General features: G+C 35.7%; 1 protein-coding gene across 1 annotated transcript in view; it reads left to right on the forward strand.

Moving 5' to 3' along the window:
- Positions 1-1,330: 1,330 nt before the first annotated feature.
- The window catches only part of LOC105034538 (uncharacterized), a 93,383-nt gene continuing 73,199 nt past the window's right edge, over positions 1,331-21,514 (forward strand). Inside the window, 5 exon segments of the mRNA XM_073246219.1 lie at positions 1,331-1,725; positions 4,199-4,396; positions 4,536-4,658; positions 11,756-11,793; positions 11,861-12,026. Of these exon segments, the coding sequence (XP_073102320.1) occupies positions 1,645-1,725; positions 4,199-4,396; positions 4,536-4,658; positions 11,756-11,793; positions 11,861-12,026 (606 nt within the window). The 5' untranslated portion in view covers positions 1,331-1,644.

Below are 21,514 nucleotides of genomic sequence, written 5' to 3' on the forward strand. Positions count from 1 at the left end.
AGCTCCACCTCATCTCCAGTCGACGACTTTACCTCATCTCTAGTCGAGAACCCTTTCATCTCATCTCCAGCCGAAGATACTTCCACCTTATATCTAGCCAAGGGCTCCACCTTACCCCTAACTGAGGATACTTTCATTTTATCGCCAAATGAGGGCATCTCCACCTCATCTCAGATAAAGATACTTTCATCTTATCCTAGATGTGGACATTTCCACCCCATTCCTAATTGAGGACTTTTTCACCTCATCTCCGTCAAAACTCTCTTTGCCATTTTTTTTTATTCAGAAGGCAAAATCCGATCTCACTGGCTTGGATTTTGGCCACAACAATACCCTTTGTTGATTAATAAAAGAAAAGAAACACATCTTGACTTCTTGGGACTGAATACAAATTTCCAGGCATTGTTTGCGAGCTATAACGGTAGGGCCATGCACGAGGCAAAGGAGGACTTTCCAATTCCAAATGAAGGGGTCAAGAATATCAAACCTCTCAAAGTGTCCGCAATAGATCCCAACAAAGAAAGCTTTCGCCTTTCCTTTTCCACCGTCTTCATTAGACTTATCGCCGATTCGTTTACTTTAAACGCCGAAGCTCCATCGGATTAGCAGGAGAATTATTTAGATCAAACAGATCGGGATTGAGGAATAAAACCCCGTCGATGGGACCGATAACGATGATCCCTCATCCAATGCGAATTCGCTTGCAGGAACCGTTCTTCAAATTCCGAATACTGGCAGTTTAGGAGGGCCCACATTGTTTCGTGCTTTTATTTTTTATTTTTTGAATCAAATCGTGAATTATGGACAGGCAGTTGGTTTTATTTGGTACAACAGGGGTTGCATGGAACCTGGTGCAGCATCCGAATTAACGCCCGTTTTCTTGCTCCCTCGGCCCGTCAGAAGCTGCCAACGGGCTTGGTCGGAAAATTCTAGGAGAAATATGCTAACGGACACTATGCCTTTTACAATTTTCCTACCATCGGGCAAGTAGCTGTTTTGGTCTTATTATTATTATTTCTTTTTATTAATTAACTGTCGATTCTATTAACTCAGCAACCAATCTTCTGCTACCCAAAGTGTAGGGAAGGAAAAGCCAAGCTGCTATTTGTACATAAAAATTTTTCAAAACCCATGGCTATTAATTTAGTAAAGCTGTAAAGTATTTGATAATAAAACCAACGAGTTGCACTAAATTCTTTTATAATAAAGTTTAAATAATTATTTATGTGCACGTAACGTTAACACCTGGTATTGAGATCTGTTCCCGGTTCCTATATTTGAAATTCTTATAATCTGGATACCTCAGACGCATCCCAATTGGACGGTTAATTACACTCCATTCTGACGTCCATGGGCCACGTGTATATGCTCCGCGGAAGGGAGCAGCCAGGTTGGTTGCAGGATGGGGGCCGCGTAGCGGTAGATTTGCTGACTTGACTACCTTTCCCACCTGATTTCCGGACTTTGTATGGCCTGACTTTCCACCTGAGAAAACGCCGAAGCACCTCGAAGTCTACCAAACGGAAATAAAATAATCTCTCTCTCTTTCTCTCTTTCTCTCCTCTGGATTTTCTTTTAGGATGGTGGCTCCTTGATTTGCCATAGTAAGAGGAGGAGAGCGCGAGAAGAGTAGAGGAAAAAGGGATGTTCAAGTTGCACAGGCACAAGTTCGATAGATTGGACGACAGGGTCGAGTTCACATTCTCCAATTTCGAGGCATTTCAGGTGCTTTAATTTCTTATATACTTATGTTTTCTTTTTCTTGATTTGATCGAATGCTAAATCGTTAATTATGCGGGATGGATTTATGAGGGCAGTGAATGAATGAAGTGAATGAGTTTTGGTTTCTGCGGTGCAGTTTTATGTGCAAAATTTGAGGGGGTGCGGCATTAATCGCCATTTGTTTTCTCTCCGGATTGGTATTTGATGGGATTATTACAAGTAATTTTTTTCTCCCTTTGTCTGCCACCGAAACTAGAATCTGCTGTGAAAATGGGATGTTTTATTTTATTTATTTATTTTTGTTGAAGATGCAGTGAAAGGTTTTGTCTTTTCTAGAGCATTCATTCAGCTGATAGTTTTATTTGGCAATTAGAATGATGAGTCCGTAGCTTTACGCAAGGTGGAATCTTGGAGATGGAATGTTACGGTGAACTTCGGAAAACGGAATATCATGAGATATAAGTCCCTCAATATGATGGTTTTTCAACAATTTGTATTTAGGTCTCTCTACTCTATCAGTAACTTGTACTAGTCTTTTGGATATAATGTTTAGCGCTATTTAACACATAATTTCCAAAATAGGAATATTTGGTGAATTAGGAGCCATAGAATTGATCCTTAAGTAATTGGGACAAGGTTTGATGGATAAATAATGATTATTTAACCCATAATTAATATGCTAACTCCCTATTTGATTACATTTTGCAGAAGATTGATAGTTTATATTTCGGGATAATATATCTATCTTTTAAGGAAGATGCCTAAACACGAACCAGGCCTAGAGGAAGAAAAGTGGAGATTATATGATATAAGTGGCAAACAATGAGAGCAAGATGGTGCAGGTCAAGTTGAGAAGTTGAGAATTTTTAGATTGCAAGGGCACACATGAAAGGTGTTAAATAAGAATTATGCATGGAACCACAGTGGGTAAAATAGTCCTTTCATGATCTACAGTTTACATTATAAACATGGGTCATGGTCTACATTTTCTGCAATGCAAGGTTTGACACCTCATTTTGTTTTTCTCCATTCTGCTTCTTTATGCACTATCTTGTAGTATGATATAGCAAACTGATTTCATGGTATAAAGCATTAAATGCCTTGATGTGTTTTTCAGTCCCTAAGAATATTATCACAGTTTGGAATTAGCTCAAGAAAACTTCATCATAATGAGAAAGGAGTCCTAGTTAAGTTGATCTTCTTGTAGTTATACATGTTCAATGTTTATGCTTTTTTTAGTATATCATGTTTTCTTTCTACTTCATGTCATATCTAAGGTTCGTTCACGGATATGAGTGTTCAAGTGTATATGATCTTTTTAATAGTTATCAATGACCATATCTATTCACTGCCAGATCTACTCAGTAACATTAGCTTTTATCCTCTCTCACTTGATCTTTAAAGTTACCACAGTGAAGATTTGAAATTTTATTTAGGTTCTAGCATACATTTTTTCCATATATATTTGATGATGCTACGCTTGTTAACTGTTAAACAGTTCTATCTTTGAAATTGCTGCAGGAGAATATCGTAGTTGCAGTGCATCACTGTATTTATTGAGACATGTGAATCTAGAATCACATTTTTGAGGTTCAGTCATGCTAATTAAATTTGTCCGATGAAAATCTTAATTTAATCTGTCGCTATATATGCCTAAATTGCCTGATCAAAGCTGTTCGGTAACATTGGCTTCTGTCCTATGAACTCATTTGATCTTTAAAATTGCCACATTCCTGATTATCAGTGAAGATCTGATAGTTCATAAGGTTCTCCTAGCTTCTGTCTTTTACATGTACATTTGATGCTCGTTTTTAAGCTTTCTATGGTTAGCTCTTTTCTTCGAAAACACAAAAGGAGATTGACATTGTAACACTGCATTGTTTTTATTGAAACATGTGAAGATTCTGTCTTTTGGCCCAATCATGGCAAAAAAATTTGTCAAGTGGAAAATCTGAGCTTGCTTTATCACCTGATATATCTAAATTGTGCAATCCTAGCTGCCAAGAAACATTATCTTCCATACTTCAAACACTTTTGATGTTTAAAATTGCCATTTCCATGATTCTCAATGAAGATTGGAAATTTTATTGAGGTTCTCTTATCTTATATATTTACATATGTCTTTGATGCTGGATTTGTTATTTACTATTACATAGTGATCTTATCTTTGTGAATGCTGCATGAGAATGTCGTAATAGCAGTGCAGTATCTTTATTGAAACATGTATCTAGAATCATTCTGAGTCCATTGATGCTAATAAATTTTCTCTGATGGAAGAAATGCTGCAGGAGAATGTTGTATTAACACTTCACTGTCTTTATTGAAAAATGTGAATCTATAATCATTGTTTGAGTGCAGTCATGCTGATAAAATTTCTTTTATGAAAAACCTTACCATTTGATTTATTCTCCATGCTATCATCTACTTGAAACTTTGATTCATTTGAGTGTCATCTTTAATATTTTTGTTTATACAGGTTCCTAGAGGATGGGAGAAGCTTTTTCTTTCTATCATTTCTGTGGAGACTGGAAAAGCAATTGCTAAGTCCAGCAAAACAACAGTACGTGGTGGAACTTGTCAATGGGCTGAGACTTTGTCAGAATCTATATTGGTTTCTCAAGATGATGCATCAAAAGAACTTGAAGAATGTCAATTTAAAATTGTTGTTTCCATGGTGTGACACTTATCCTTGACTATGAATCGAATTAGAGCACACACACATGTATATATTGTTTATCAAATAGCCATTCACAGTCAATTCTCATTGGCTGTATGTTAATAAAGTCACTGCTCTGGTGCATGTCTTGACGCAGGGATCAGCTAGATCTGGTATTCTTGGAGAGGTTGTTTTGAATCTATCAGATTATCTAAGTTCAAGAGACTCTGGGCCTCTTTCGTTGTCACTGAATAAGTGCAACTATGGCACGATTTTACAGGTGAATGCTGTTCATTTGGGTCTGGTCCTCTTGATTTGCATTTCATACCTTTGCTTATGCATATACTTTATTGCTGCCAGTCTATTTTGGCACTCTCTACTCAAAAAAGTCTCTCCCTTTGATCTCACACTTATTTAAAAGGGACCTTTGTGCATGTTGAATTATGATACATTACCCTTTTATAATGGCTAAGGTGATTGATGTGGTTACTAATAAGTGGTTAAATTTGGTCTTAGGCACAAAAAACTCCTGAAGTTCAGAAGTAGAATGCAAATATGTCATATAATGAAAGATAACTATTTGAGGTTGATATTTTAGTCTTATAATTATTTTCAAATAGATTGTTGGTTTGCCAATTTGAGAGAAGATCTAGTGACATGGATAAAATGCTTGTTACATGGGTTCGTCTGTTGATCATAGGTGTGTGTCTAAGCATCTGATCATTTTAATTGTTGTAGCAAGATGCCAAATAAAAGAGAAATTGAAGAAAACAAAGATTAATGCAAACACAGGATTTATGTAGAAAATCCTTTAAATCAAAGGGAAAAACCACGGGCAGAGATGGTTGGAGATTTTCACTATCTTCAAACTTGAAGATTATAGAGTAGAAGACAAAAAATCCTAGAAAAACACTCATGCTTCAAAGGCAACATATCTCACCAAAATAGATACCCTGAGATATAAATAGAATCGGATCGGATCCGTACCGTAGGGGCTTTACCTCCGCACCCTCAAATTCCAGTCGAAGCGCCACATCAGGATGGTAACGATATTGGGCCTTCCACTTGTTGGGCTGTACTACGCTCCACCCAACAAAAAGGAAAGGCCTCTATTAACTCTGTGGTCAATGCTAATCTAAATGCAAGACACATCTATATTAATAAGGATCTTTTCTGGCATGACCATTTCAAAGAGTTATATCAACATTCACGTTTAAGTGTTTATTGAGAATATTCATGTTTAGGAAATGTATCAATTAGGAGATATGTATCAATCATGAGAGATAAATTAGGAGAAGATAAATTAGGTAATAGAAATTTTGATTGAGATCATGATTTATATGGTTCATTATATCTAGATCTTTATTGCTCTATATATAGAGTCTCTTGTAACATGAATTGAATATATGAAAAGAAATACAATCATTACTTTCACATGATATCAGAGCTTTTCATGAGAGTAATTTAATTTTTGAGAGTATAGTTTTCTGCACCACCACCCCACATTCATCAATCGGATGTGTCATCGCTGACTGTGCACCACTCACCAATCGAAGGCAGGACTTCTTGTTGCATTGCCTTCTCTTGTCGAAGCCATATCTACTTCTTTCTTCATTGATATCATATGCAAGAATGTATTAAAAAAAAATGTCAGATTCTAAAGTTATTAACATCACAGGTCTTCTAATCTCTGGCAACATTGTAATCACCACCATGAAGCTGAATGGCAAAAATTTTTTTGACTAGAGCATAGTTGTCGAGGTTTGGTTTACGGGTCAAGAATAGGAAGATCATCTCTCCAAATTCAAATTTGATATTCAGACATTTGATCAAGCCACCTAGAAGAAGATTGACACACAACTATTTAGTTTTTTGCGACAAGCCATTGATCCATCCTTGATGGTTATATTTCATCCTTATCGGACATGTAAAGAGGTGTGGACTCGTGCTCATGAGCTTTACACTAGTGATGTCATTAGGATATATGATGTTTTGCCCTGTCTTTTTCAACTAAGACAGGCCGACACAGATGTGCAGACACACTTGGGCCAATTGTAAGTATTTTTTACTGAATTTAATGAATTAATGCCTTTTACTATATATTTGAAAGTACAGCAGGCTCAACGAGAGAAGATGTTTTCAGTTATTTGTTTGTAAAATATTCGATCTGAGTATGAATTAGTTAGAACCTAGATCCTAGGTGGTGAATCAGTTTCTTCACTGACAGATGTCTTTTCATAACTACTTTGAGTAGCCTCCACTCCAGCTATCTCAGAACATGTGCCTATTAGAGATAGATCTATTTTTATCACATAGTCTAATTTATCTGGAGCACCCTTTGGCACTCATGGGAGAAGTTGAGGTGGTAGAGGCGGTAGGGGTGGTCGAAGAAATGTTTCCAGATGTAGTCACTGCAACAAGCAAGGACATAGTCATGATACCTGTTACTTGTATGGATTTTCTCTCAAGATCACCAATGCAACATAGACAGAGGTTTCCAATGTTGATAGTATACTACCCACTAGACAGTCCACTATTGTCATATCTATAGAAGAATATGCCATTTTTTATAGAGCCAGATAGCTCGATAGGTGACTCAACCCATTGTCTTGCTCGCTCAGTCAAGTCACTCTATTGCATGCCTTAATTATCTCTTGGCCCTTAGATTCTTGACTTAGATGCTTTGGATCATATGTCTAGTAATCTCAATCTGTTCTCTTGTTTAACTAAGCCTAATGCTCTACCATCTGTCATATTAGCCAATGGGTTTATTACTCCTGTATGGGACATTGAAATAGCAGTACCTACTGCTTCCGATCCCTATCTTCTATTTTATTTCTTCCTCAATTTTTTTTAACTTAATTTTCATTAGTCAACTCATAAAAAATGTGTCATAATCTTTTCTTCTAATAATGTTGTGATTTAAGATTCAAGGATTGAAAGGACGATTGGCATGGGGCATGAGTCTCAAGATCTCTACCGCCTCTCTACTCTAGTCTCCTCTGAGTTATCTACTATCTACATGGTTGCTGCTCTCCATTGCAAATTCATAGTCGTCTTGGGCATCCATAACTATTCTAAAGAAGATAGTCCCTAGTATGTCTAATATTAGTGAATTAGATTGTCAGTCATGTCAATTTGAAAAACATACTAGCAAGGTTTCAAAAATCAATGTCGAGGCCTGTACCGATTCCTAGTCGGTGCGGTACCACATCGGACCATACCGATAATAAAAAATTCAAAAAAAAATTCATTCAACGACAAAAAAGAAAAAGAAAATCAAACTGAATTGGACCGAACTGATATCGTATTACACCGTATCGGATCAAACTGCACGATATCGGATGGTTCGGGCCGATACCATACCGAATTGATTGTTTTGATCCGGTTCAGACTATTTTCTAAAAAATTGATCTGAACCAAATTGGTTCCCCATCGATACGGTACAGTATGGGTGTACTGGTCGGTTCGGGTCGGTATAGAATACCATGCATACTAGAACTCAGTTTCCAAGCCATATCAATAAACAAGTTAGCACTCCTTTTGCTTTTGTTCACTCTGATATCTAGGATCCTTGTAGTATTGTTCGAGTCAAGGTTACCACTATTTTATTATTTTTATTTATGATTACTCTAGAGTAACTTAGGCTTATTTGTTGAAATATCATTCTAAACTATTTTCTATCTTTGTTTCTTTTTATGTTGAGGTTAACACTCAATTTAGAGTTCCTGTTTGTACTCTTCGTAGTGATAATGCCCAAGAATACTTATCTACTCAATTTCTGTCTTTTATGTCGTCTGGTGGCATGATACATCGGTCCTTATGCTCTCACACTCAACAAAATTTGAGTGAAAAAACAGGCATCATATTGAAACGACACGAATATTACTTTTACGTATGCATGTTCTTGATCATTTTTGGGATGATACGCTCCTTATTGCATGTTATTTTATTAATCGAATGTCTCTCAGTGTTTTTCAGGATCAGATTTCTGTTTCAATTTTATTTTCCCGAGATACCTCCTATTCGTTATCCCCATGTGTTTTTGGATGTGTATGCTTTGTTCATCAATTATCTCCCGATGCATCTAGGTTATCTGCTCGTTCTATTAAATGTATTTTTTTCGGATATTTATGAGGGCAGAAAGGATATAGGTGCTACTTTCCTGAACTTCACCAATATTTTGTTTGTGCCATGTTACTTTTTTTGAGTCCACTCCTTTCTTCTCCAACTTACTACGTCATCATCTGAGTCATCCACCACTGATGCGTCCGCTCTTAGGTTGTAATCACAAAATAATTTTATAGGTTGTGATTGTGTCATACTCAATTCTCCCACTAGCTATTTCAACCTTATCAACTCAGAAGTAGTCAGGGCCATAGCTCTATATTCAGTCTCTGCACTCAAATGGACCATAACATTCTACTTTTCCTCTTCTAGGAACATTTACTTTCATGCCCTCTTTAAGTTCTTTTTTTTAGGAAAGCAGGACAGAGTAATCTGATCACATATCAACACAGGCAGAGGGTGCCTCAAGCATAAATCATTGTAGTAGGAGTGCATGACACTTCGATAAGACTTGCCGAGATCTCTCTTGTATCCATAGCTCCTTCCACCTTGGGTCCATCATTACCATCACAATTATCCTCTGAACTTGATCTGCCCATTGTACATAGAAAAGATAGACATGCTACTACTACTCATCCCATTTATAATTTCTTGAGCTATCATTGCTTATCTATTCCCTATATAGCCCTTCTCTCTTCCTTGGATTCTGTTTCTATTTCTCACTTTACTACAGAGACATTGGCACATCCTAATGGCGGGCAGCAATGATGAAAGAGATGTCTGCCTTGCATGCTCATGGAACTTGGGAACAAGGGTCTTTGCCACCTGGTAAGACTACAGTCGGATGTCGTTGGATGTACACAATGAAGGTATCTTCTAGTGGAAAGGTTGATCGTTTGAAGATTCGACTTGCTGCCAAAGCTATGCTCAAATTTTTGAGATAGACTTCGGTGAGATCTTCTCTGCAGTAGCTAAGATTGTTTGTCTGTTCGCTCCTTTCTTTAGCTACTATTCATCACTAGACCTTGCATCAGCTAGACATCAAGAATGCCTTATTGCATGGAGATCTCGAGAAGGATGTCTATATGGAGCAACCTCCTGATTTGTTGCTCAGGAGTATGGAATACTGTACCATCCCGTACCGCCCCATACTGTCCGTATCGTACCGTATTGATCTCGTACTGGTACGCCATATCGAAGTATACCGATATTACCGTATGTACTGAACCGCATACCGACATTAAATAGAATTTCACCGGTACGGGGTCCGGTACCGGTACGGCGAACCTTGCTCAGGAGTATTTTGGTAAAGTATGTAAGCTCAAGAAGTCATTATATGGCTTAAAGCAGTTTTCTCGAGCCTAGTTTTGCTGCTTCAATTCAGCTATTCTGGACTTAGGACTAGTGAGATCTCAGTCATATCACTCTATTTTCTATAGACATGCTAAGGGATAAAGAATAATTCTGGTTATCTATGTTGACGATGTAGTTATCACTAGAGATGATGAAGTTGATATTACTCAACATAAGACTCATTTGCATTCACAGTTTCAGAGCAAAGATTTGTGATCTCTGAAGTATTTTCTTAGAATTGCGATTGCAAGATTTGAACGTGGTATCTATATATATCAGAGAAAGTATGTGTTGGATATTTGGAGAAAACTGGATTACTTGAGTCCAAACCCATTGATACTCCTATGGATCTGAATGTCAGACTCGCACTAGAAGAGGGGTAGCCTTTCTCAGATCCCGGATGATATCGAAGATTGGTTGGTAAGTTGAATTATCTTACAATTACCAAACCAGATATCTCCTTTGCTGTTAGTGTTGTAAGTCAATTCCTGTATTCTTAACTAAAGCACATTAGGATGCAGTAACCCAAATTATCAAATCCGTCAAGATTGTGCCTGGAAGAGGATTATTGTATTAGGATAGGGATCATGCTTAGTTAATTGGCTACATTGATGCTGATTGGGCTGGTTCACCATCTGATAGAAGGTCCACGACTGGATATTGTATTGTTTGGAGGAAACTTGATCTCCTGAAAAAGTAAAAAGCAGAATGTTGTGGCCTGTTCGAGTGTAGAGGTTGAATATAGAGCTATGGCCCTGACTACTTGTGAGTTGATGTAACTGATGCAGCTATTGGGATAATTGGGCATGACACAATCACAACTTACGAAATTATTTTGTGATAATCAGGTAGCAATGCATATTGCCTCAAACCCCGTTTTTCATAAAAGGATTAAACATATTGAGATTGACTGCCACTTTATTCGAGAAAAATTATAGTCATGAGATATTATGACTACATTTGTTGGGATAAGTGATTAGCTGGTACATTTGTTCACCAAAGCACTTAGGGGTCCTTGAGTAAATTCATTTGTAACAAGCTAGGCATATATGATATATATGCTCCAGCTTGAAGGAGTGTTGAGAATAATCCTGTTTAAGAAATGTATCAATTAGAAGATATGTATCAATCATTAGAGATAAATTAGATAACAGAATATTTGATTGAGATCATGATTTATATGGTTCATTGTATCTAGACATTTATTGCTCTATATGTAAAGTCTCTTGTAACATGAATTGAATATATGAAAAGAGATACAATCATTACTTTCACAGTATCATATATAGGTACTCTAGGCCAAATCATAGTGTCCGGTTAACATAGGTTAAATACATTGGATGAAGTGGCGATTTTCATTGGTAGCTATGTATGTCTATATGTGCATAAGGGACCTGTTTGCACTAATGACAGGAAAAAGCAATGCAATTGAGTGGAAGCAGGATGGCTTTAATTTCCTATTTGAGAAATGCATACCACTTTCCCTGGTGCCAACCTTTGTATCAAATACAACCTACCTCATTGTTGCCATTTTCATCATTATTGACACCAATACTCTTTATATATAAGCAAATATAGTAAATGAATATCTCCTATATCACATACTTCTTACCACTTTAGATCTATGGCACCTTTGAAAGTACAACTAAACAAGTCACAGTCCTGTATATGATCTCCTAATATTTTCAAATTTAAAATATAAGTAAAAGCTTAAAACTATTATAAACATTGATTGTTTTTTGTCACCTAAATGTCCTGATATCTTGCTTTATTTTCTCTTGCCAATTCAGAAACTTAGGTAAACATTCAAATAAGACTAATATCTATGTCCATGCAACACTGTTTATTTCATCTCTCTATATATGCCTTTGATTGCTTGTCCTGCAAATGGTTTTAACTGACACATTTTATTTCTATCCAGAAAACTGATACTCTTTTTGTATTCTTTTTGTGCAGCTCAGGATCCAGTGTGCCACCATAAAATCTAAATCAAGGTTTAGTATTTTGCAGTCGTGAATTTAGATCCTGGAACCTGCATAATAACAAGTTTGAATTGTGCAGGGATGGGAATTCTTGGGGAGAAACATCATGTCTTCAAGATCTAAATACGAACAATGATGACATGGACAACAAATTAGATGAATCTGACAATATGTTCGATAGAAGTGTGGGGTCTTCATCAAGCAATCATTCGGGCACTACTTATCCAAATGAACTTGGAAATATGGTGTGACTCTCCTGCTCAAGATTAGTATTCATGCTTGCTTGAAAAATTAATAAAAAAGCCCTCCATTTCTACATTTATATAATGAACTACATCATTGTGTAAACACTTATTCATGGTTGCCCGATGTCAGAGATATAATTTTTTTTTTTTTTGTATACAATGGCATTAGTTTCTAGATGCACTACTTGTGTTACACACGCACACATACATGTACATGCATGCACATGCACACCCACGCATGCACATGCATGTGCACAAATGCATGTAAACTTTTGATCTATAGGCCCAAGGTTAGCCGAACCGGTATCGAGACTCGTACTAGTCGGCAACCAGTTTGGTATAGTACCGATTTGTACCATATCGACATACAATATGGCTAGGTGTGCCGGTTCGAAACCGGCATGCCAATTTTCTTTTCTTTTTTTTCATTTTTTTTATTTTTTTATTTTTTTTGGTTTTCAAGATATCTAATCAATTTTTCAGGGTTTTTTGAATGATCTTTTTAAGCCCCAATTGATGTTTATTAATGTTATTTGATGTTTGTGTCACTTTGGTACATCTTTAATCGTATGTGATGCAGATCTAAACTTGACATGGCATCATGTCAAAGGGGGATTGCATTACAAGTTACAAGGAGTAGCCTAGGGACAATCTTATAAGAACTAGGTATTATGGAACCCTAAAGTGCTCAGATCAAATAAAAATACAAAAAATAAAATTGTACAGTCAATTGTATATATGTAATCAATACATATCGAGATATAAAATCTCATTGAATGTTGATATTGCTCATAGATATCTAGTTCATTTGCATAATCAGGAGGAACATCAACCTATCCTTCTAGCCAAGCAGCATTATAGTCCTTTATGCTTATCACATAAGATATGCATTTTGGATTGTAACTAATCTTAGATCTCTAACTAAAGCTCTGGCTTTGAGAGGTGTCCTTGGACTGATAGAATGGCTATGAAGGGGCTCATCCAAATATGTCAGCAGTAAAATCCGATCATAAGATACTTTGGACTGTAGAGGATAGTAACCACTAGAAAATGATACCTCGGACACACCATATCTGTATCTGTATGGATCATAAGCTGTCTGTGATTACGAGTAAGGGATCCCGAATATGAAGATAAATTTAATACATCCATAGATCTTACTCCATATGCAAGATCATTTACAGCTGCATTGTATTCTAAATGATCTCGAAGAGCCCATTGTCTGTATATGTATCCTTGCAGGCTCTATCAGCTCGTGTATCATGGTCCCTATCCTATGTGGCATATATAAACTGGACTCAGTGGTAAATCAAAGATCATCTTGTAGCTGTCTCATAAATGATGGTCTTCTATCCTCCACTCTCTCATTGGCCACCTAATCTATGACCATAAGAACTGTCATTAGTACTCCACCTAGTCTTTAAATCTGAGTGAACTGACTACACTTCCACCCTCTGCATTGAGACCACATTACCTTTTTTTTCTGTCTCTACATTAAACAAAGCTGCTTGCCTCCTATCTTGCTATGCTCTAGCTACCTATGCTTCAAGGATGGATGTTGTGGCAGATCAGCTGGAAGCTTGCGCTAAATGTTACTGCTTGTCCATCGCTCAGCATCCACCTTAGCCTCGCTAACTATAAAACTGACTGGTCATAGGAACAATCATGGCTCATCAAGCTCTAACTTCTATTATTGGTTCATAAGTCATCCGATCATTGGATCTTCATCATCATCAATAAAGTCACTTGTAGTCAAATTCAAATACTTCAACTCAACTTCCTCCTGAATGCATTTGAGCCTAACTTCAGATTGCAGTGAACATATACCAGGTCATTGAGGCATTTTTGTGTCAGATGGTTCCTCTATTTGTTGTGGATAAAGATGAAGGTCAACTAATTACGCTCACAGCCATCAGAGGAGACTGTCTAGGAGAGGATCTGGATGGCAACTCACTTTAGGTTTTTTATCACTAAACCAAAATGAATCCATCATTCAACTATAGAAACATTAAGCAAAATTAAAAATAAGATTATGTCATATTAGTAGCTATGTAACATAAAATAAGAGTTGTCATTATTGATATCTAATTTATCTGAATTTATATTTGCTTTGCTTATGATAGCTTCACCCTCTCCAAAGCTTTCAGTGCTCTCCTTAAATATTTTCATCAGCAAAAAATATATTTGTTATAACATTTTTGGTTGAAGATACAACTAAGTTCATAAAAACCATTTAACCTAACCTCTTCTAGGCATATAGCTACGATTTCTGAATTGGGCTCCATCTTGTGTATCACATTTCATAGGATGATCCAAAGCTCCTCATCCATGTCTTTCTTAGGTATGGTATATTGGAACCTCAAGTTCAAATAGCAAGCTGCAGATAAATTTTGTAATTGTTTAGATATAACTGTACAAATGTTAAAGCAGTCAAATTTTCAGAGCATTCTTGATTGCTGCTTATCTGCTAGATGTAAATCCCTATCTATCTGATAGTCCCATCGTAGCTCAATGATGCGGATGTACTTCTGGACATATTTCGGATCTGCCATTGTGATCTGATCCTTTGCCCTCTCCATCACGTGATATAAGAAGCCCATCTAGAGGTATCTTTCATTGTCCAAGACATGAAGTACCTCATATAAAGAATTGATAACCTTTACTGTCTTCTCGATACATTGCCAAAATGTTTGTCTCATCACTAAGTTCTCGATAATGCTCCCTTTAGTGCTTGTCTTGGTTTATCTACTGTCCTGCCATTCGATACTGACAAACATCTGATGTAGGCCTACTTTCTTATCAATAAGGCTATCAAGTGTCATATAGTTTGTGGTGAACCGTGCGAGATGTGATCTCAAGGTCTCTCTCCTTATGTACCTTGACATTAATGACAGGACTTATGTGTGGTTGTAGATGAATCTAGTAATAGTTTATGCTGACTCCACTGCCTTCTGCATCTTATGAAGCCTCTTAATATCCATCAACATGAGGTTAATACAATGTGCAACACATGGGATCTAGAAAATATGTGGTCACCACTCCATCAGGATCTCTTCTATAGCCTCATACAATGGTCCATTATCAGTGATAACCTGCATAATATTTTGCTCTCCTACCTAATCAATCATCTCTTCCATTAATCTGAGGATGTACATGACATCGTGCATCTAATTCAAAGTATTAATAGATTTATAAAAAATATTTTTTCATCATAATATATCAAAAAATGATGATACTCCATCTGTTAGAGCCAGTCCGACCATCATACATCACCGTCAATGCATATGTTGGCCACTGACTTTGATATGATGCAATCCATTTCTGTAGCAACTTGTTGTCAAGATGCTCATTGTAGATGTCTTTCGGTCCGAGAGGATCTACACTCAGATCGGCAGTCTATATGGATGCAATGGCAGAGCGATAATATGTGTTGCTTATCTAAGATATGGCTGAAGTGAAATCATGATTCAATAGCTTGTCATATATCTTTCTTCTTATCCTTCTTTAGCATACTGCCAATTCTCTATTGCTTGGAGTTCTTATTGGAGAAGGCATGCGGATCCAAATTATGGATAATGGTCCTGAGGAAATCTCTCTAAAGGATCTCTTACTGCAACCAAAAGTCTCCAACATAGATGTAATATGGCTACTGCCTCTATTGACGGTCTCTCTAACTGAGGAGGTCCTCCTAAACTCTGATTCTCCTCCAATGATCATAGAGCCCAACCCTGACTCATAAGCTAATGGCTCATATTGAGCCCTATGCCTGGCCATCTCCTCAAGCTACCACTGATCATCCAAGCTCACTCGAATGGTTGTCTAAATCTGTGCCTCATCATCTAGAGCGGAGACTTCCTCTGACTCCTTAGAGTGATGGAAAGGTTGCTCTATGGCTTGGCGATCCACCTCCATTTTCTTATTTGAAATCCTCTCCTTCGTTGTTCTAAAATCAGTGAAGTACATCTTCATTAGTTGACGGACCTCTTGTGGGCATTTTCGGCATATAACTGTATTGAGATAACTACTAGTTAAGTGCTACTTCAACCTAGTTATTTCTCTTCTTTTGAACTCTATGTCGCATTAATTGTATTTTCATTCGTGCTGATCTGAGAGCATCTGTCCATAGTCCCAACAATGTTATGCTTTAGGTCCTTCTCCTCGATGGATCCATTCCTGTAGATTGAACAATCATGTTAGTTTAGTAATTATATAAAAATAGTAAGATTTCATTGTTCTAATTTTTATATTTTCTGTATTGATTTTATTTTTTATTATTTTTAAATTAAAATATTTTAAAATCAAAAAATTTAAAAAATTAATTTGATCTTAGATCCATGTAGAATCTTATAGATGATATGTATTTTTTTCTAATCCCATGGGAATGCATAAAATACTACATATTTTTCAATTTGATTCAAATTTAGGCCTAGACCACTATGTGCATGATGCATCAAAATTTTGATAAATAGATACCAAAGTTATGTCAAAAGTATCTTGCAAGCCCCTAAACAATATTTTAATTTTACAGCTATTTTTCAATTTTTATCTTTTAATAATCTTTTAATCCAAAAATATATTTTTAATTTTAAAAATTATATACTTAATGAAAATTAATGATTTTAGTGTCATTATGTAGATTATCCATAGATCTACAACATATGATAAAATCATGTCAAAATTAAAAATTTTTGCATGATCTTCCCTTGTTTTTCTAATTTCTATGAATTTTCAAGCTTCTAAAAAAAAAGAGAGGTAAGGGAGCAAGAGAGGTAGGGGAGAAGCTTGCATACCTTGAATCATTGATTTCTCCTTGTTTTGTGGCGATTTTTTTGTTGTGGACAAGGGGAGAAAAATTTCTTTGTGAACTGAGCAAGAGAAGGCTCCTGACCTTCTCTTGTTCATCCCACTTTTAAACGGCTACTTTTCCCAAATCGGGCCAAACAGGTCAGTTTGACCTGATACTGGACCTGTTCGGCACAGATCGGGGCCCATTTTGAATTTAGGGGCATAACCGACCCGATCTGCGCCAATTCGGTTTAGTACAGGCTGAATTAAGTAGTTCGGTCTGGTTCGGCCAACCTTTGGACCCTTTCCTTTTCTATCATTATTCTCCCTTCTTTTGAACCATTCTCTTTGGGCAACTCCTAAGTCCTAATACCTCAGAATACCTAATGTTCCTTGTGATACACCCCCAAAAAGCACACATGTAAACCTATTTTTCTTCATAATCCACTCAACTTGATTTGGATGAAACATAGATCCACAGATGTCAAAGAATCCATAGATCTATTATTACTTAACCTTGTAATTTAAACCCAAAAATACATATCTTTCTCATTTGTTAAAGCATTATCCACTCAACTTGATTTGGACAAAACGTAGATCCACAGATGTCAAAGAATCCAGAGATCTATTATGACTGAACCTTGTGATTTAAACCCAAAAAATGCATATCTTTCTCATTTATTAAAGCATATGAAAGAGATGGAGTGTGATTTGGGGCAGAAATGGGTTTATCTAGAACCACTTGACTGTAACAAATGAGTTTAGGTGGTTCCAAATCAACTTCTAACCGTGTTGACTTATGCTGGTCTTGTTGTATTGTTCTAATCATAGTTTGATGAATTCATATGCAGAATCAAAAAGTTTAAAGTGGACTTCTTTATTCTTTAATCTTGTTTTGTTTTTTAGTATTCTAGGTTCTATACTGTAATATTAAAACTGCGCTCTTAGTAATATCAATGCATTAAACTTATTGCCTACCTAGAGGTTGAGACTTGCACCTTTCAAGTCTGCATAGCTACATGTGTAGCTCTGCATCTCTTTTTCCCTTTTTTTCCATTCTAGTATATGGATTATTTGCTACATTAACTTGCTGCTCCTTGCTAGTACACATAACTTCAAACATGGCCGTCCCCATTTTGTTGACCATTACACTTGCCTAGCAATGGACATCGAAGTTAGTGATGCTAGAAATTGAGTCATGATGTATCATGATATATTATGTTACATATTCATTTTAGGTAGGGCTGAAACTGGATTGGATGCCGGTATATCCATATCCATATTTGTTTTATTTGATGAATACAAAAATGGATGCAGATATTACTTGGATACAAAAATTCATATCCATATTTATTTTAGATGGATATGGATACAAGTCGGATGCTAGAAGTATGGATATAAATATAGTATAAGTCAGATAACTAAACTTTATGACCATAAAATCAAAGATATTACTAAATAGATTTTAAATCAAATTAATAGCATGTTAATGTGGTTGTGTATTTCCCTTAAAAGTTGATGAGTGCTATATTAAATTAAATGAGATTATAAATAGAATCGGATATTCGGATATAGATATGAATACAGATATTAATTCGATTCTCAAATTTCTATCCATATCTGGATAGATTCAGATATGAAAAAAATCTGGATGGATATTATCTGATCTACTTTCACCCTTAATTTTAAACATTGGGATATGTGGGGCCATTTCAATGACTTAGAACCAACACCCACTTTGTTCGCAGGATTACTCACAAATCTAGTTGTGCATAATCTTTTTAATATCCATGCATAATGATTAGGTAAGGGCTTTATGGATAGCATAAGATACTTTCAAATGTGTCGGTGCATATCAAGATACTTTTAGTGGTCATAGAGTCAGTGCATATCAAGTGCTGTGGATGTTTTATGTATCAAGGCACCTGATAGGAAAAAAGGTATTTGTCAGATTCATACAGAATGTCAAAGGAAAGAGGGTCTTCTTAGTTATATCCTCTCTTATGCCTCTAATCAATGTTTCGTCTTGGCAGGTGGTGTGGCAACATTTCCTTTTTTTATATCCTTTATCACCGCAAAAAGACCCTTTGGTGGTGGTGAAATCTCGTTATGCATTTTCTCGTATAGGCATGTTTTCCTTGGAGGCCAAAATACGAAAGAAAGCTGTGCTCTTTCTGGCAATGGGATTAGTAGTAATCTATATTTAGATCTATTTAATATATAATTTACATTTTTTAGGGCCAACTCTCAGATATGCTTGTAAATATTGATAAATAACTGATCATTAGCATAAAGAATATAAATTATGCTCCATAAATAATTTAATCATGTACAGAATTTATATATTTTTTACCACATCGTTTTTAAGTTAAGTAAATTGGAGCATGTTGCCGTTATAATCATTAAAAGACAACTACCAAAACTATGTTTGCATAAAATTTTTGAAAGATTAGTTTCATATAAACTTATAATGTCAGATTTATTAGTATTATTTATACTTAAAAAAGAAATTCTTAAATAGTGTGTTTTAAACCATATATTTTATATTATGTTTCTGATAATCAATTGTAATATATTGCTTTATACTATTTTTGGTAGTAAAACTATATTTAAGAATGATTACTTTGAAACCATCAACAATTATGAAATGTCTAAAAGGCACCAGTAAATCTGTACATGTAAATGCATTTTTAGTAAGAAAACAAAAACTTATTAAAAAAGTGTTGCTAATTTTTGACACTGATAAGGAGTTTGCTCTTAATTGTTAATTTGATTGAATTGGTTTATTTGCAGAAAATAATTCATATGCAACCAGTTAAAAATTTTTTAAGAGCTTAGAAAGTGAAAGAGCATGCTGTCACTCTGGAATATTTGGTACTAAGAGCTAACATCGGACATGGATGTTAGAGTTTAAAAGTACAATGAACATGGTTGGCATAGGTTCGATGCAGCAAATCATAAAAAAAAGCCATCTGTCACGGTGGTGGATTCTGTAATTAAGATGATATAGTCAGCTAATCAGCATGGTTAGTTTCCCTCCTTGTAGATGTGGGCAGCCTTAACTTCACCGAGATTCTCAGATACTTTCATCGAGGCATTTTAGCTGATTCAAGGTTTTTAAAACTGAGAACTTGTGTATTGCATGGTAAATATTGACATGGGCCTCAGTCTATCTCCATCAAGATGAAAAGAAAACTTTAAATGAACAAAGATATTTTGCGATACCATTAATATATGAACCAGAAACATTGAGCAATTTTTTTATAAAAAACTTAGATTGACTATATAGATATTGATTTTAATATTTAATAATATAAAAAATTGTTTGACATTGAGAAATAAGATTAGAAGGATCAATACATAGATTAGCCGAGATAACAAGGATTGAGATTTTATTATATTTCAAGAAAAAAGTGAAAGAATAGTGCCCTACAAGCTAATTGCACGAGTGATGCGATGGAACTTTTTTTTGTAATCTTCCAACTCATGTAATGACATTATTTATTTATGAAATAAATGAGATATTAATTCATCATTATAGCTGCATCTTATTGTGTTTAAGATTATGATGAATTCTATAGATTAGGACAATAGTTTTAAGGTCATGAAGATTTCATGCTTATGAAATCTAGAATCCTAAAATTCTAATCTAAAGCATTCCTAGTCGTAGGAATATTGAGTCGGAGATCAATGTTCTGGTTAGACTGGCACATTCTATGTATGTTCGATGGAGAGGGTGGCTGATTTCATAAGCCACTTGTATGAGATACTAATACAAGAATGTGGGTGCTCATTAGGGAATGAGTTCATTGAATTGACTTGTCAATGGAGAACATCTTATGGAGCCTTACTTACATGACAAAAGATGGTTCTCTAAGTGGGAGTTGTGCAAGTGATCCTTAGACTTGAAACCACCATGAAATCTTGCACACATAAATCCTATTTTAGTTCATACCCAAGTATAGCATAAAGATATGTATGGGATTTCTGGATATGGTGAAGTGTGTATAGAGGTTGTAAGTCGGTCAATAAGAAATTGATCACTCTTAGTAAGAGGAGATGGCATCCTATGCATTCTCATTTTAGATGACTCAGAAAGTCTTTGCCCAAAATAAGATGAAGATTAGAAAGGATTTCTAATGCTTCATCGTTAGAGTCATCACTGATCGATGGAGAATCAATATAAGTATGTGTTTGAGTTTGATATGATTCCATACTCATGAACATATTCGGGGTGCAGGGATGATCAAAAGATTGAATTGCACAGTAACTTGCCACTGAAGGATATATTTGGTGTTTTCACTAACTTTCACATCTTCTGAATAGTCATGATACGTTGCTAGATGTCAATCTTAACTTGTAGGTTTGATTGAATTAAAGTGTTTAATTCGATCTCTAATTATAAAGAGTTCTAATTGCTGAACTCGGATCGGTACGGTTTGGACCTTAATCGATTAGAAGGGTTCTAATCAAACTAGGTCAACATGCATTCAGACCTTACTACTGGCTAGATGTGAAATCCAATGGATCACATACATTAGAATTTTGGATGGACTCTAGCTTCTTGGAATTTTGGATCCAATCGGATTGCCGATAAGCATGCTAGCATGTGTGAAAATCCTAGCTCTTTGAATCAAATTCGAATTCGATTCGAATCTTACTTTTTGATCAAACCAAATTAAGCCATGAGCTAATTTGGATTT

Source organism: Elaeis guineensis, chromosome 11 (assembly GCF_000442705.2).
Source record: "Elaeis guineensis isolate ETL-2024a chromosome 11, EG11, whole genome shotgun sequence".
In the NCBI taxonomy this organism is placed as follows: Eukaryota; Viridiplantae; Streptophyta; class Magnoliopsida; order Arecales; family Arecaceae; genus Elaeis; species Elaeis guineensis.